The 16416-nt window shown below is 46.4% G+C and overlaps 1 protein-coding gene across 11 annotated transcripts in view; it reads left to right on the top strand.

The window, feature by feature from the left end:
- LOC142775738 (uncharacterized) overlaps positions 1-16416 on the top strand; it is a 59106-nt gene that overhangs the window by 38741 nt on the left and 3949 nt on the right. For 8 of the 11 annotated variants that reach the window (XM_075877623.1, XM_075877622.1, XM_075877613.1 and 5 more), the window contains 2 exons: positions 650-723; positions 1797-10726. The exons of 1 other annotated variant lie outside the window; for it this stretch is intronic. In XM_075877623.1, the coding sequence (XP_075733738.1) occupies positions 650-723; positions 1797-2066 (344 nt within the window). In that variant the 3' untranslated portion in view covers positions 2067-10726. Of the gene's footprint in view, positions 1-649; positions 10727-16416 lie in introns of those variants that run through there. 2 more of the 11 variants (XM_075877617.1, XM_075877619.1) reach the window with 2 other exon arrangements.

Below are 16416 nucleotides of genomic sequence, written 5' to 3'. Positions count from 1 at the left end.
CAGCACTTAACTTTATTTCGCAGCAATGCAAGCTTGTTTTAGGGGTGAAGCTCCCTAAGGTGTGGGTCGATTCCTAGTAGTAGTATGTTGTAGTAGTAACCACTTCAAGTTGGTTTTAAGAATTGCTCATTGGATAGCAGTGTGTATATGTCCTTGGAAATAATATCACTGGATGGCATTAGTGGTTTTGGTATAGTTGACTATTAAAGAGGATAGATGCTGCTGTTATACTAAGAAATTCACAGCATATCCACGGTCTGAATGTTGATGAGTGGGGTGAAGCGTCTGTCACGCAAACAAATGGACGGACACTTCGCGCCACTCATCATTCACTCCGTGGATATTCTGCGACATTTTTTTGTTTTGATGGATATTGACGCATTTTGAGATGCTGCGTCGACACTGCCGCTTTCATCGCATTGTGGTGATCATGGTGGTGGCTAACAAGTCATGCCAGCCATCATTTAGTGGAGAAAGTGGTGATTACAAGTTACGCTTGAACAGATGTGCCCACTTTGTCATGCCCCTCTGCTTTGAAACTTGATCACATGCACAACTGCACCTAATTTCATGTGTGTGCATATTGTTTGAATGTTAGAAATTATGGCATATGGAAACGCTGACGTAAATTTTTTTTCGATCTTTGCAAAGGATGCTATTTTAGGTGTTCTCAGGTCCATTGCAAACCGCTGCAATGACTCATTGGAGACACTTTTGACCGACGTGAGTGCTTCAAAGCTATATAGCGGATTAGATGCAACATAGCCAGGCTTGAACACATGCATGCTTTTCTCTCATTGTATCCTGCATAAGACTGTCCTTGCCAGTATGCGTTGATGGCAGTGGCTCACTCATTTACTGATGAGCATTGGCCCACCAGTTTCAGCACTTCGGTCATCATGTTTTTATTAGCTTGCTCCCTATGCATAGCCGAATTTCCATGATCGGATCTTGTTTAGTCCTAGCTATAAAAAGTAACAATCCTTTTTTAGGATTCCAAAAATTTTCATGCCTGGTATTGGGAGTGTGGAGCAGCTTAGTGTAATTTTAATTAGCATGTACAAGTTATCATCAACATTTGCATCTTGTTGAATAAATGTTTAAGTGCTATTGACAGCTGTGAACTTAAAATTGCCTCAAGTAGTCTTTGTGCTGAGTCATAGGAATGCTGTGCTTTCTGACTCTTACAGTACAAAAAATTTAAAAATAAGCAGGCATTGCATGAAGATAACAAAGCATCATTTTAACAAAAAAACCTGATCCAAATACTTAGGTGTCATCCTAATACTTAGAAAGTCTACAATTCATACTCGTTGAGTGTTCACAAAGACATACATTTTTTGTGTAGTTGGCAGAACAACTATAAAATAGGCTCGTACCAGTAGGGAAGCTTTTATTACCAGCCCCGCTGCGGTGGTCTAGTGGCTAAGGTACTCGGCTGCTGACCCGCAGGTCGCGGGATCGAATCCCGGCTGCGGCGGCTGCATTTCCGATGGAGGCGAAAATGTTGTAGGCCCGTGTGCTCAGATTTGGGTGCACGCTAAAGAACCCCAGGTGGTCAAAATTTCCGGAGTCCTCCACTACAGCGTCTCTCATAACCATATGGTGGTTTTGGGATGTTAAACCCCAGAAATCATCATCAAGCTTTTATTACCATGTTTGAATGTGCTTGCTTTTCTGGAAGATCTTTTAGATTATAAAATGGAACGCTAGGACGGTTTTTTTTCATTACTATAAAACATTGAGTGCTTGTTCAAGTTATGTGACTGATTTGTGCTTTGTGCTTTGTTCTGCAGAAAGCAGACACGCCACTGACGCCCTGCATTCAAAGAGCCATCGACGGCACCCTGGTGCTTCACGCGGATAATCAATGCCTGTTTGTGGCATCATCGCTACTTTCTGCTGTAGCTTCCCTGTTCTTCCTTTTTTGGGTATTTCACATTAAATATCCAAAAAAGGCAGACAGGGTGCTGACGTTCATTGAGCACGCCTTTGTTGACCTTAGTCAAACTAAGCCAAAAGTAAAGGCCCTTGAGCTCATGAACTTCTATAAGAACATTTCCTAGAAAAGTTACATATTACAGAAGAATGTATTAAAGGGCCACTAACCAGGTTTGAGGATTTTGAGCTGACAAGCGCATTATGTAGACGAGGCGTTCATGTTCATGTCTGGCAAAATTCGCAACGCTACGCACCGCGGAAATGGGTCAAATTTCAAGATCAAAGCTGCTCCCCCTCCCCTCTGCCGGCTCATGCGTGGAGAATGAGGGCGTGACGTGGGCGCAGGAATGGCCCTACGTACACGGCAGTGCAATGACGCTGGTCCTCTACGTAGACGAGTCTGCTCTGACGTTGTCAACAGTATACCACGTGACATGGCAAAAATTTTTTAACACAACATGCGTAGTTCATGTATTTGTTGCTTTAAGAGATTAGTAAAACTTAATATAACTAATGAGACGCAATAAAAAATTGTGCGCGTTTTTCTTTAATTTTTTCCCGTGAAATGCTACGAGATGCGGGGCTAATGTGTCGGCGTTTTCCATGCGTTCGTGTCCCCGCGGTCAGCGCATTGAGCAGACGACCACTGTAGAACGCTCCTAAGCATTCGCGCACTCATTGTACTCATCTACTCTACCGCGTCTAAGCCATCGTTTTCAAACCATCCCGCAAAAACAGGCAGAAGACCACAAATTAACGCTGGTCAACAAAGCAACGCTGCTGGCGTGCTCGGGGGTTGGACTTCTTTGGGCACGTGATGCGCACATCATCTCATGGTGGGATGCTGGAGAGGGTGGCCAAGAGATTTGTCTTGCGAAGGCTACGCAGAGGAGCGGCAAGGGTTTCGAGCTCGCCTTCTCTCATCCTCGTTTCGCGCCGCTTCAATAAACCTGTTTTCTCCGCTCGTGATGAACCGATTCGAAAAATTTTTGTGGCAAAATGTTCCTCATCGGACACCCAACAACTTCCATTGTCTAACTAAAATTCGGTATAGGGCCTGGTGAGTGGCCCTTTAAAGCGGCCTTGAAACACTTTTCAAGGTCACTCATGACCTTGAACACTTTCTTTTTTCTTTGAATGTTAAACTTTTCCAGTGTAATCGCGCTCGCATGTGTGGACAAATCGCAGCCTGCGGCGGCGATCTCTTTAACGAGCGAGCGAGCCATGTTCAAATCAGCCAATGGCTAATAGGTGGACTTGCTACGAGGGATTTTTGAGCGTGTTCCATCATTTGTCGAGAGAAGGGGAAAGCAATTTTTAGCTGACTTAGAAAATTTATTGTGAATTCCAGGTCGCGTGCTGCGCTATACAATTGGGCTCGTGTGTTGTCGGGAACCTCTACTACCGATCGGCAGCATTTATTGACCATGCTCAAAAAGTGTTGCAGGGCCCCTTGAAGGAATGTCTAAATTTAAGGGCTCGATTATTTTTAGGCACAATATAATGAGAACTCGCACACAATAATGCCAAAGAAAGTATAGGGGATGTTATTAGGAGTAATTGTAATGTAAATGTGACAAGTGGACCAAAATTCAACTTCCCACTAGCAGGGACCAAACCTGTGACCTTCTCTGATATGTTTTGTAGGTTTGCCTGTGAAGGCAGTTTCTGCACAGTACTCGTGATTGAAAGGCAGAAATTTAGGGCTAACTTATTGACACACTTTTGCGGTCTTTAGTCCAAGTCATATCAGTGCAATTTTAGTTCCTGTAGTTTTTTTATTATTATCTCGAATACTCCAGCTTTTACATGAGGTATGGGCTGTTGTCTAGTGACAATGACTTGTTCAACAACTTGAAGGCTTGCGGGCTGGATTGGAGCATAACGTCTCTGGGTAGTTAGCTTTAGTCTCTTGATGTGTTCACAAAACAACAAAAAACAAAGGAGCATAGATGCGCAGCGGTCTGTTCCAATTGTGGGTAGACCACTTTGGGGCTATTTGTGCGCAGGACAGATGATAATCAGGCTAAATTAATGAATTGCGAGAGGAGAAATGCTAAAATTTCTGAAAAAGGCACAACCTAGACCTAAGGTATCTCAGTTTTACGTTATAAATAAGTGTTTTTGATTTTAATTTTGTAGCACTTCTAATCGTTTAGGTGTAGCAAAGTGTGCGGTTTCGTACTGCTTCATGCACTATAGTTTGCCATGCAAAAGCTGACCACAATTCTTCATGCTGCCTTTTTTTTTTCGTTTCGTTTTTTCCTCCTAACTGAAGTTCTGCCTGTGAAAAAATGTGTGGAAAGTAAACGACCTCGCTCGCAACGTCTGAAATCTGCTTGCGGTGCTCGCCGCATTGTGTGGTATCTCGCAGTTAAACAGCACCAGTCCGCACGCAAGCACACCTATCACGTGTTTCAGAATGCCTGTTTTAACTTTTTTTTGCACTTTGTATGCGCTATATTTTTGCCGCGATCGTGTTGGAAGGGTTCTTTGTAAAAGTAGACCTTCAAAAATATTCGGTGTATGTAGATTCAGTTTCATAGGGTAGTGTAGGAAAATCCTAAGTGCACCGATATATGGTCGTTATATCTGGGATCTTTCTAAGTGGGTTGGACTGTATATCTGACTGTATATTTGTTGAAAAAAAAAAAAAGAAGAAGAAGTCGTTGCAGTCTGTTTCCTGCAATCGATAAATTGTATTTGTTTGAGGCGCTTTGTGTGCTCGTCAATCTCGCGTCGTCACACTGGTGGAGGCGCTGGGTACGTCTTCATGCTTGGCACCCCTTCGCGGACCCGACATTCGAACCCGGAATCACTACCACCCGTCGACACACCAGTCCACCGTTCCAGCCGCCGTCTGCAAGGCATAGCTCCCGAGCTCAATCCCTTTCCAGAAACTGCCAGCAATCGCTTGCCTCCTTCAACCACCATGGCCATTGCAGCTACATCGCACATGACACTTCAGAATCCCATGATTCCTGACTGCTTTCATGGTGAGACCCCCCATGAAGATGCACAAGACTGGCTGGACCAGTTAGAACGCTGCGCGAAGTACAACCAGTGGGCCAACCCAGAAGACAAGCTCACAAATGTGTACTACCTGAAAGACAACGCCCAGACGTGGTACATCAACAGGGAAAAAAGCATGGCTACGTGGGATGACTTCCGCAACCAGCTGATCGACACTTTTAGTAGTCTTGACAGAAAAGAGAATGCGAAACGTCTCTTGGAAGCTCGAATTCGCAAACCAAATGAGAGCGTCGCTATGTTCGCCGAGGACATGACCCGTCTTTTCGGCAGGGCGGATCCCGAGATGCCGGAAGACGGGAAGCTGCAGTATCTAATGCGAGGCGTGAAGGAGCAACTGTTTGCTGGGCTTGTGAGAAATCCGTCAACAACAGTAGCTGAGTTCACGAAAGAAGCCACAGCTATTGAACGGGCCCTACAGCAACGGTACCGCCAGCAGAGCCCGGTCAACGTTCGAGCGAGTAGCCCTGTTACGACTGCGGCGAGCCTTTGCGACAACGACAGGCCTCTGCGGGAAGTCATCTGGGAGATTTTGAGGGAGGAGCTTCGGCAGCTTGGTTTGATTCCAGGAACTGAACCGACGCTGGCATTGTCTTTTGTCGCTGATGTTGTCCGGGATGAGGTCCGCCAGGCTCTCTCTTCATCCGGCTATTATGGTGTGCGACGACATTTTACTTATGCTGATGCAGTCCGACGCCCCGTCGGCGCGCCTTCAGCACAACAGACTCCAATGACTGGACCACCACCTACCCTGCAAACACAGCCGCTGCCACCGCCGCCGACTTTCCCAACCACACCAATCTCGCCGACAAGACGAATGCCATTTAGCCAAAATGTGAAGCCCACAACGTGGTTCAATAGTGAGTCCCCATTTACCTACCAGCGTCGGAAAACCGATTTGTGGCGTACCGCCGCTGATCGTCGACCGGTATGCTTTCATTGTGGCGAAGCCGGGCACGTTTACAGAGTTTGCCGTTATCGCGACGCTCAGTACTCGGTATTTCCTCGCTACCATGATTACGCTACGTACGATGATCGACGCACGAACAATGACACTCCTATGAACACACCGCCGCAGAATCCAATGAGGCCCGGGTCACGTTCTCCATCTCCTGCGCAGGGCACTTCACCTAATCATCGCAGTTCTGCCGATGTCACCAGGAGCAGGTGCCCTAGCCCGCGACGGGGAAACTAGACGCAGCGACCTCGGGGGGTGGGGTTGCCATTAATCGAACCTCCAAACAGCCCCCATTGCAGACATATAACAGCTCGAAGCCACCGATGCCGAAGACGACGAGAGCAACGACTAATCCGACGAATGGAACAACTGCCGACGTAACCGACGTTTCAGCGCTGACCTCGTCGTTCACATTGACGGCCACCAAGTGACGGCTCTTGTGGACACCGGCTCCCACTTTTCTATAATAAGCCTTCAGCTAGCCGACAGACTAAGGAAGGTCAAGGTGCCATTGCTGGGACCCAATATAAGAACTGCAGGAGGTCAGTTGATGGCAACGGTTGGAAAGTGCATGGCACTCTTCATCGCTGGTTCCACCTTTGTCGCCACCCTCGTCATTCTTCACGAGTGCTGTAAACAGCTCATATTGGGAATGGATTTCTTGCGCGAATACGGGGCTGTGATTGACACACGTGACAGAAGCGTAACATTCACTGTAAGCTCGGAGACTGCTACAGATGAGGAACACCAGCCACCTCGCTTCTGTATTGCTGATGACGACGTCATACTGCCGCCACGAAGCTGTTCCCTCGTATCCGTGCACTGTGACAAGTTACAAAACGGTACTGGCATCGCTGAACACAACATCAAGGATCTCGCATTCACTAGCGGCATCTCTGTTGCCAGGGCTGTCATCACTGTTATTGACGGATGCACTGAACTACTATTGACAAATTTCTGCAGAGAACGCAGACACATAGTTAAAGGCACGGCTATTGCCTATTTTGACGAACTCTCGCAAACAGAAGATTGTCATTTAGTGGAGGAAGCAGCAGCGTCTACTATCACTACACCAACACCTGTCGACATTGGTCTAATGTTATCTCCCATTGAGCGAGACCGCCTTCTCACGCTGATCAACGAGTTTCACGGCTGCTTCTCATCCACATCAAGAGTTGGTCAAACGGCACTGACGAAACACCGCATCATCACGAATTCAGATGCCAGACCCATCCGGCAAAATCCTTATCGAGTCACCTCAAAGGAGCGTGAAGCAATTCAAAAACAGGTGAAAACGATGCTAGAAGATGGTGTTATTCGGCCATCTAACAGTCCTTGGGCATCACCTGTAGTACTCGTCAAAAAGAAGGACGGCAGCTTGCGATTCTGCGTCGACTACCGTAAGCTTAATCAGATCACAAAGAAGGACGTCTACCCTCTGCCGCGTATTGATGGTTCATTGGATAGACTATGAAACGCACGCTACTTTTCGTCTATGGACTTAAAAAGCGGCTATTGGCAAATTGAAGTGGATGAGAGAGATCGTGAGAAGACCGTCTTTGTTATGCCCGATGGACTTTATGAATTTCAGGTTCTTCCTTTTGGTTTGTGTTCGGCGCCAGCAACATTCCAGCGTCTCATGGACACGGTTCTGTCGAAACTTGAGTGGCAAACCTGCTTGGTGTACCTTGACGACGTGATTGTCTTTTCGGCGACTTTCGAGGAACACTTACGAAGGCTCGAAGCAGTTTTTGAAGCAATACGCTTGGCCGGTCTAACTCTAACACCAAGGGATTTGACCCGACCCGGATAAAATTGCCGCCGTGGCAAACTTCCCGACGCCATCAGACAAAAAATCAGTGCGACGTTTTTTAGGACTCTGTGCCTATTACCGGTGGTTTATTGCTAATTTTTCACGCATCACATGGCCATTGACACAGCTTACTTGGGAAGATACCCCCTTCAGATGGCGCGAAGACCAACAGCAGGTATTTCACGAGCTTCGTCAGCGCATGCAAACACCCCCTGTTCTGGCCCTTTTCGATGAAGATGCGCCAACAATACTTCATACAGACGCTAGTAATGTGGGTCTTGGAGCAGTGCTCGTACAGTCGAAGGACAAAACGAAAGCGTGATCGCCTACGCCAGCAGGACGCTGTCCCGAGCTGAAGCTAATTACACTACGACGGAAAAAGAATGTCTTGCAGTGGTATGGGCAGTCCTGAAGTTTCGTCCTTATTTGTACTGCCGCCCATTCACCGTTATCAGTGATCACCACTCTCTCTGTTGGTTAGTCAACTTGAAAGATCCGTCTGGCCGCCTTGCACGATGGAGTCTTCGGCTCTAAGAATTTGACTTCACTGTTGCCTACAAGTTGGGAAAACGACACCACGATGCTCACTCTCTTTCTCGGTCTCCTGTTGAGACGGCATCCCCGCACAACGACAATGACGACACCGCCTTTCTCGGAATTGTGGACACTTCCGCCTTTTTTCAACAGCAGCGTGGCGATGCTGAGCTGCTACCACTTATAGATTACCTACAAGGGCGAACGAATAGCGTTCCGAAGTTATTTGTGAGAGGGCTGCCGTCGTACTGCTTGCGAAATGACGTTCTTTATAAGAGGAACTTTTCACCCACCGGCAGCAGCTACTTGCTCGTCGTTTCTCCTTCGCTTCGCCGTGAGGTACTGCAAGCCTGTCACGACGAACCTACCGCTGGTCACTTGGTTTACACAAGAACATTGGCGAGGATAAGGCAGAACTATTACTGGCCAAGACTTGCCGAAGCTGTCAAAACATACGTGCAGGCATGTCTAGATTGCCAGCGCCGCAAGCCACCATCCATCAAACCAGCTGGCCTGCTGCAGCCTGTCCGAGTGCCGGCGACATTGTTTGCTCAAATTGGCATGGATTTTCTGGGCCCCCTCCCAAAGTCTGCCACTGGAAACAGGTGGATAATCGTCGCCATGGATTACCTGACACGATACGCGGAGACAGGTGCTCTGCCACGGGCAACGACAGCTGAAGCGGCGCAATTTTTCATCGAAGCCATCGTCTTAAAACACGGTGCTCCCGCAATAGTCATCACCGACAGAGGTACTGCGTTCATGGCCGAGCTTTTGGACACCATTTTCCGACTAAGTGGTACAGCTCAAGATGTAGAGCAAGATGTAGAGACTAAGATGTAAAGCACAAGAACTGGGACATCATTTTGCCCTACGTCACGTTCGCGTACAACACGGCTCGTCAGGAAACCACTCAGAAGACACCCTTTAGCCTCCTTTATGGACGCGAGGTTACGACAACGTTAGACGCAATGCTCCCTCATGAAAATGATGGCAATGAGACGGATGCCGAAGAGTTTACCCAGTTAGCAGAAGAAGCCAGAAAACTTGCCAGGTTGCGAATCACCAAACAGCAAGACGGAGATGTCAAGTATTACAACCTCTGGCACAGACCCGTCATATACAACGTGGACGACAAAGTATGGGTCTGGACACCTATTCGTAAGCGTGGGCTCTCCGAAAAGCTGTTGCGAAGATACTTCGGACCCTACAAGGTTCTGCGACGTATCAGTGACGTCAACTACGAGATTGTTCCGGACGGTGTGCAGTGTTGAAAGCGGCGCAGACATTCACCAGAAATTGTCCACGTGCTTCGAATGAAGCCTTACTTTCAGTGACTAACTGTGCAGTTTTGGTTTCGCCTTGCTTCTCAAACGTTTAACATCGGACGATGTTTTTTTTTTTAGGGGGGAATAATGCCGCGCATATGTGCCAGTGGTGAGGATAACGAAGCAGCGCGACTGTCCTTGGCTGAGGGCAAAAGACGAAGAAGTCTTTGCAGTCTGTTTCCTGCGATGGATAAATTGTATTTGTTTGAGGCGCTTTGTGTGCTGTCAATCTCGCGTCGTCACAATATGTTTTTTAACACGTGTGATAACATTTCAATTGTGAGTGAGCACTTCTGGTGTGCATATTTTTTTCCTGGTCCTACTTAATTGTTTTTGTCCTGTAGGCTTTATTCCAATCTAAAGTTACAGTCCCAAGAATTAGGCCGTCACATTTAAACACTGAAAATTGTGAGTGAATTACGCGGTAATATATCTCACCTTGCCAAGTTCACTTGATCTGAAAAGTGCTGGCCTACAAAATTTTCTCATAAGCACTTGCACGCTCGTCATTGGTGCTAGTGTTCTTGAAAAAAAGCCTATTGGTGACTTGGAAACCATGTGCATAAATGCACGAGCAAGTCCAAAAGGTGCTCGAGAAAAGGTGCTCAAGCTAGTACAAAAAGTATACATTTTGTTCAATTCTCTATCGATGCCCCTCTTATGTTTAAAATCTTTGCTCCTGTTACGCATGACCTGTGTATGTTTTTTCTTGTAAAATCTAGTCGGGAGTAGCAGTGCTATTGTAGTTGTATAGATGTTATAGTTCTGTTAATACAAATGTTTCAATGCTTGTCACATAATTCATTGTACTTGTGTATTATTTATGTGCAATATTATTGTAATACTGACTGCCTAGTCACAATGCTCTGTACATTAAGTGTAATGAAGCTCTGTTGTGCAACGACAGGCAAAATCGTTTTTCATTTCTTCAGCAATCAAGCGACTGCTGTCCTCATTGAACAAATGTGTGTTACGCTTTGTATGTTGACTTGCAGTCCTGCAAGGAGCATGGCTACTGCGAAAAACTACCCAATGAGCTGGCATCACGTGCCTGACTTTTTATTCGCTGTGTTCTTCTCCTGCTTTGAGTGTATCAGTAAAGATTATTTGATTCTTCATGAATTTTTGCCTGAAGCCTTTTGAAATTCTTTATTTGTTTTGTAGAATGGCCACGAAGTTATAGAAGACATGTTCACTTGAAGTTTATTTTGTCTAAATAAACTTTCAGACAGAAGCAAGGCAGGCTTTCAAGGGGTCTTAAAATGTTACTCATGGCCCTGGATGGCATTAAAACAATGCAAAAAATGAATGTGAAAAGTGTAATACGGGTGTAAATAAATACCACTACATCAATTTCCAAAAAGGCTCAAGTTTGCTGCATTAGAGGCATCACTCGAGTTGCCAGAAAAAAAAAAATTACCTCCTATCAAAGGAGGTAAAAAACTTCTTTTCTGGCAGCTGGAATAATACCTGTAATCTGCGTTTTAATAACCCGCAAAGTTAACCGCGAAAACCACAATACTGCTTTAAATAAATACCTCAACATTAGCCCCAAGAAAACCTTAAATGATAATTAAAAATAACTCAACAGTCGCCGCAAACAACTAATAAGTGTAGTAAAAAGTAACCCCTATAGAACTCGAATAAAACCACAAATAGGCTTAAAAAAACCCTTCAATACAGCCTCGGAAACTCGGTAGCAGTAGTAAATCAATACTACCACTGCGGCCACCTTAAACTCTTGAATGAGCTTTAAAAACTCTCGCCAATCGCCGCAAAAAACTGGTAAGTGTAGTAAAAAATAACCTCGCAGGAACTCTATAATAAAGCCACAAATAGACTTAAAAAAAAAAAAAACCCAAGACAGCCGCAGAAACTTAGTAACAGCAGTAAATAGTACCGTGGCGGCCACCATAAACCCTTGAATGAGCTTTAAATATAACTCTTAGAAAGCGCTGGGAAAACTGTTTAGGCAGTAAAAATTTTCTCTATACTCGCTGAAAACCTCACTGGGGTCAATAATTACTACTCTACCTACGTTCAAAAACCCAGTTAGCACGAGAGTAAATTTTTACCTCGGTAGTAGGTGGTAAAAAAAACCCAGGAACGGTAGTGCGCTAGAGGACAAATGGTTTACCCAGTTTTTGGGGTTATTTCAGGTTATTTTCGTTTAGTGTGCAGCAGCTTGTACAGCTGATGCTGCTTGTTGTTGGTCGTCAGCAGCGCAGCGGAAGAATCGCATCCGAGGTCTGTAAGAAGCTTGGTGATGCAACTGCCGAGGTATTCTAAGCCGGAGAAGGTGACAGAGACGGACAAGCCTAGTACTCCAACAAAGACCTCAGGTTCTTATCAAAATATTCGATATCATTGCAGCCTCTTCCTCAACTTCCACATTTGATAACTTGATTTCTTTCGGTCTTGGGATGTGCAACTTAACGGTGTGGTCCAGAGCAGCAGAGACAGCTCTAGCATCCAGCATGTCATTCCCGCCGCACATTCACTGCACCCTTCCGAAGATTGCTTTGATGGGGTCACTGTTCAATTTTTTTTTGTCCGGACATAACTGACGCCTTGCTCCAGGAGAAATTCTGTTGTTTCCACCGTCGACCTTGTAAAAAGCAATGCTTCGTACGTCTCGTTGGTGAAGCCAGCACTCACTGATCCGATGGAACTCTTCTGTGTTTTTTCCACATTTGAGATAAATTCATCCTTTAGTCACAGCAGGTGATTGTCATTGTTCCTAAATATGGGAGTTTTGTTGCCACTTGCATTGAATGAAGTTTCATGGATGTAAAACCATTTATTCATGGACTTCATGAAGAAAATGGTTGAACTTGCTCCCTTGAAATCTCTGGCAGCACCCGTGGAATTTTGCTGAAGGTGCTCTATGGCTGCAGACACTTGAAGGATGAAAACGTGAACTGCTCGCGGCATATTCATTTTTTTTCCAAATTGGAAGGGTAGACATGTTTTCTCGTCGAATTTCGGGCCATCTTCACAGTCTTGTGTTTTTGATGCTCGTATAATTTCTGCACAAACGCACTACTAATCACTACTGTGCCATTTATAAGTTCACGTTTGAAGAACTGGTTTCTAACGTTTTCGAGGACGTGGCACGGGTCAAAACTCAGAAAGATAACGCGTTTGGCGTCGTGTGGATGACGTACAACTTTGTTGAGGTTGCCGTTACCTATGTGCTTAAACATCGTCACGTTTGCTGAATAATTGTCTGTGACAACGCGAATGATGATAAAGCCACATGATTCCACAGCATCAATGACCTCCTTCGTCCATGCAAAGAGGTCTCTACCGCTCACTTGCTTCGTGAAGTATAGTACGAGCATGGAATCTCGTTCCGACTAGTGGTACCATGCAGCAGAAAGCAGAGGGCTCTGTTCTCAGGGGCTTATTTCGCTGTATACTTGTCCTTGAGGTCAAATACTGCATTAGCTTTCCTATCATAGATGCGGTTTTGTTTTATGCTAGCTTCATCTATTATTAATGAGGCCATATGTTGTTTGGTGCTGAGTAGCGAGGCCTCGTGAAGCAGATGGTCCTTTACAGCATTGCTCATACCCGATGTTGGGCTTGGACCTATAGACCTCTTAAGAGTGCACTTTGCTGGCAGTGTCAGAATCACCGAAGTGCGAGCGTGATCGTAGCCTTTTGGGGACAGAAATTGCCATATCACACACTCCCTAATGACTTCTTCTGGGTACGCTGAATGTTTATCTCCATAACATTATATGTGATGCAAAAGAAACACAGCCTTTTTCTCTCCTTTCTGTGCATCTGTTGCGATTTTCCTAACACACACGTTGTGCTTGCTTTCGTGAAAATATGCGGACGCCTTTCTCTCTTCTTTCAACAACTTCTGCACCTTCTCACATTTCGAACGATCGTACGACACTTGGGAGCGTAATCTTCCTATCGTAGCCAGGTATCGACCCGTGCGATGAGCATTGCTGTTCATTGTTTGCGTACAAACACTTACTGCTTCTTGTTCAGTGAAAGCATCTTGTGAAGTCTAAACATCCAGGTCTGGTTCGTTGGTCTCCGCTTTTCGCTTCCTTGATGTTTGACGGAGGGGCCAAGCTCGGGAAGCAGGATCTTTGCGGGGCTTCTTTGCACTTGGTCTTATGAAGGAAGGATACTCCTCGAAGAGAGTGGGCGCAGAGTCGGGGAGAAGTTTTCTGATGCGGCACGCAGGCACATAGTCTACATCGCGGAAATGTCCGCTGCATACGACAGTCGATGCACACTTGTCGTTGATGATGAGGTTCCTTCTCGCAATATTCTTTTGCCATTGAGCACACAGTTCAGCATTGCTTGGGAATCGGTGAAAAGAAACACCGGGTGTTTTCCCCGAACAGGACTTGCAATACGGAACACAACAATACACCATCGCACGTTGTTACGAAGCGCGCCTCCGACGACGTTACGAAGGGCGCCGCGAATCTCACCGCTGCAACCACTGTTTCGAAAGACGGCGACGCCAACACGGTCCCGAAGGCGCCACTGCTTCGAACTCCGCCGGAAAGGTCACCAGCCGTTTGGTAGCGTAGGTTTCTCAGCTCGCGACTGCTTCTGCGCAGAGCTGATAGACGAGCGGACGAGACGACGGTCAATTAAACAAGGTTTATGTACTGCATATATACAAGTTCGGCACTGGGGCCGACAGCTTAGAGACCCGAAGAGCCAAGCTCTCCTCTCTGACACACAAGTCAACTGCGACACACATGTCTCAACTAACACATAGCTCAACTGCGAACACATAGCTCAACCCTCTATCACATAGCTCTCTTCTCTGACACACAGCTCAACTCTCTATCACATAGCCCTCTTCTCTGACACACATGTCTGCTCTCAAATAGGTCTGCTGCTCGTGACGCGCCGCAGGGCTTCTTTTATATGCACCGGGTGGATTCTTTGAGTAACCAAATGTCCAACCAGAAGCGCTGCTGGTCGTGAGGTCAGACTCCTCCAATAGGGTCGCCGCTGGGGCGCGTCATTCTCATCGAATCTGGAGAGGCTGCGCTGCAGGTGGCTGCACCCAAGGACGAGTGACGTCGCCACGCATTGCTTCAGACCCGCTAGACAGGAAGGCGCCGGTTGCTTGCTCGACGGGCTCGCTGGCTGAGGTGACTCACTGTGCGTGCGTGGCAGAGCGGCATCGCCGCGTGTTGACGCCGTTGAGTTGTTCGCGTCAGGCGGGCTCGCGGGCTGGCCTTGACACAGATTGCCTTTTTCAGAGGCATGGACGTTCGCTGTGGACTCGCAGGCATAACAACGTCTAATATATATCCATACGTACTGCTCGTACTGAAGGTTGTACGACCGTCTTTCCGAGTCGAAAAATCACTGCAGACTGAACATTGAGAAAGCTCTGAACAAAATGCAGCCGCGGTGGGCAAATACCAGAATAAAACAAGTCTCACTAGAGGGAAAGAAAAATCGGCAACAACCTGTTTGTAGAGCCTCAAGAGAATTAAAAAAACTGTTTACTTGCTGAAAAGTTGGGATGTCAGTTTCTCTTCCTAAACATGTTATTCCATGAACTCGGCAAAGTATAGCGCAGAAATGATTTGCACTAGCGATTTTAGTTCGAAAGCAAGCGGTTTGCCAGCGTAAGCAGCTGCATTCTTCACATGGATGCGGCTTGCACTACGAAGGAACGCAAAATAGTTCGGGGTCTCCGGAATTAATGTTTACAGGTGGTGTTAACACCTTTACAATGTACGTCACTCCTCCAGGGCATGCCGTCCGAAGGGGTAATCATGTGTGCAGCAAAAGTCAACTTCTTTTACTTATATTTTAACCGTTAGAGATACAAATCACGTACTTGTTTCAAAGAGCTGCCAAGCAGTAGACTGCAGCTTTCAGCCCTGAAAACCACTACAGATGTACTTGTAAAAATAAAGATATAGAAAATAGCTAGCAAAGGGAAGGTGTGCTCGTCATTTCTGTAAGCGATCTTTATTTGCGGCCTCGTTGTCCAACGAGAGCAAGTGACAAAGGTGTTTGGTGCTCGCCGCTTGCAAAACAGATGCAGTGTTGTTTATCTCTCTATGTCGCTCTGATCGTTGCCAATGCCTTATGCTTCATGTATTATGCCTCGTTAGCCAATTTTCCCCATATTTACGGAGCTTCAGCTTGTATTATGGACTAGCACATGCACATCTAAATTGTGCGTCGAGCTGTCTGATAACATTAGTTTTTTTAAAGAACAGTTGATCCCTCTACCGCCGACTTCTTGAGTAATCCCCCTCCCCCTCATCGTCGAGAACCCTTGTTCCACGGTTTCACATCGACAATATTTGCGGCGCAGAAGATGCAATGGCAGGGTTGCTGCGCCCCTATCGCCGACGGGTGGTGAAACATACCCAGAAACACTCCGCATTGTATTCGCGACGGTTGAGAAGGCCGTAAGGAAACAAGCGCGCGCAAGTGAAGTCTAGCCCTGCCGTGGCCTTTGGTAGAAGTAAAGTGTAGAGGTAAAGCGCATCATTACCGTGGCGTCCGCGATTAGCTCCTGCAACACGCAATTCCTCTGCGTCTATCTCATTCGGAGAGTTTCTAATATAAGATGAATTTTTTCACGCATCAACACTCCGCGAGGTGGCAGCGTAAGCCCAAGCATCGGCCTCGCTCATAGTGTCCATTCATACCGAAAATAGCTCTGCGACGCGCCCTCTTCACCTGTCTGTAACGCCGCATTTCCCGCTTTCGTCCCGAGTTAAATTGCACCCAGACTAAAGGGAAGACACGACGCACGTTGCTGTTACCAAGGTTACCAGATGGCACAAACCTCA

Source organism: Rhipicephalus microplus, chromosome X (genome assembly GCF_043290135.1).
Source record: "Rhipicephalus microplus isolate Deutch F79 chromosome X, USDA_Rmic, whole genome shotgun sequence".
Classification (NCBI taxonomy): Eukaryota; Metazoa; Arthropoda; class Arachnida; order Ixodida; family Ixodidae; genus Rhipicephalus; species Rhipicephalus microplus.
Note: the sequence above shows the minus strand (reverse complement) of the source record. Positions and strands in the feature narration are given on the sequence as shown.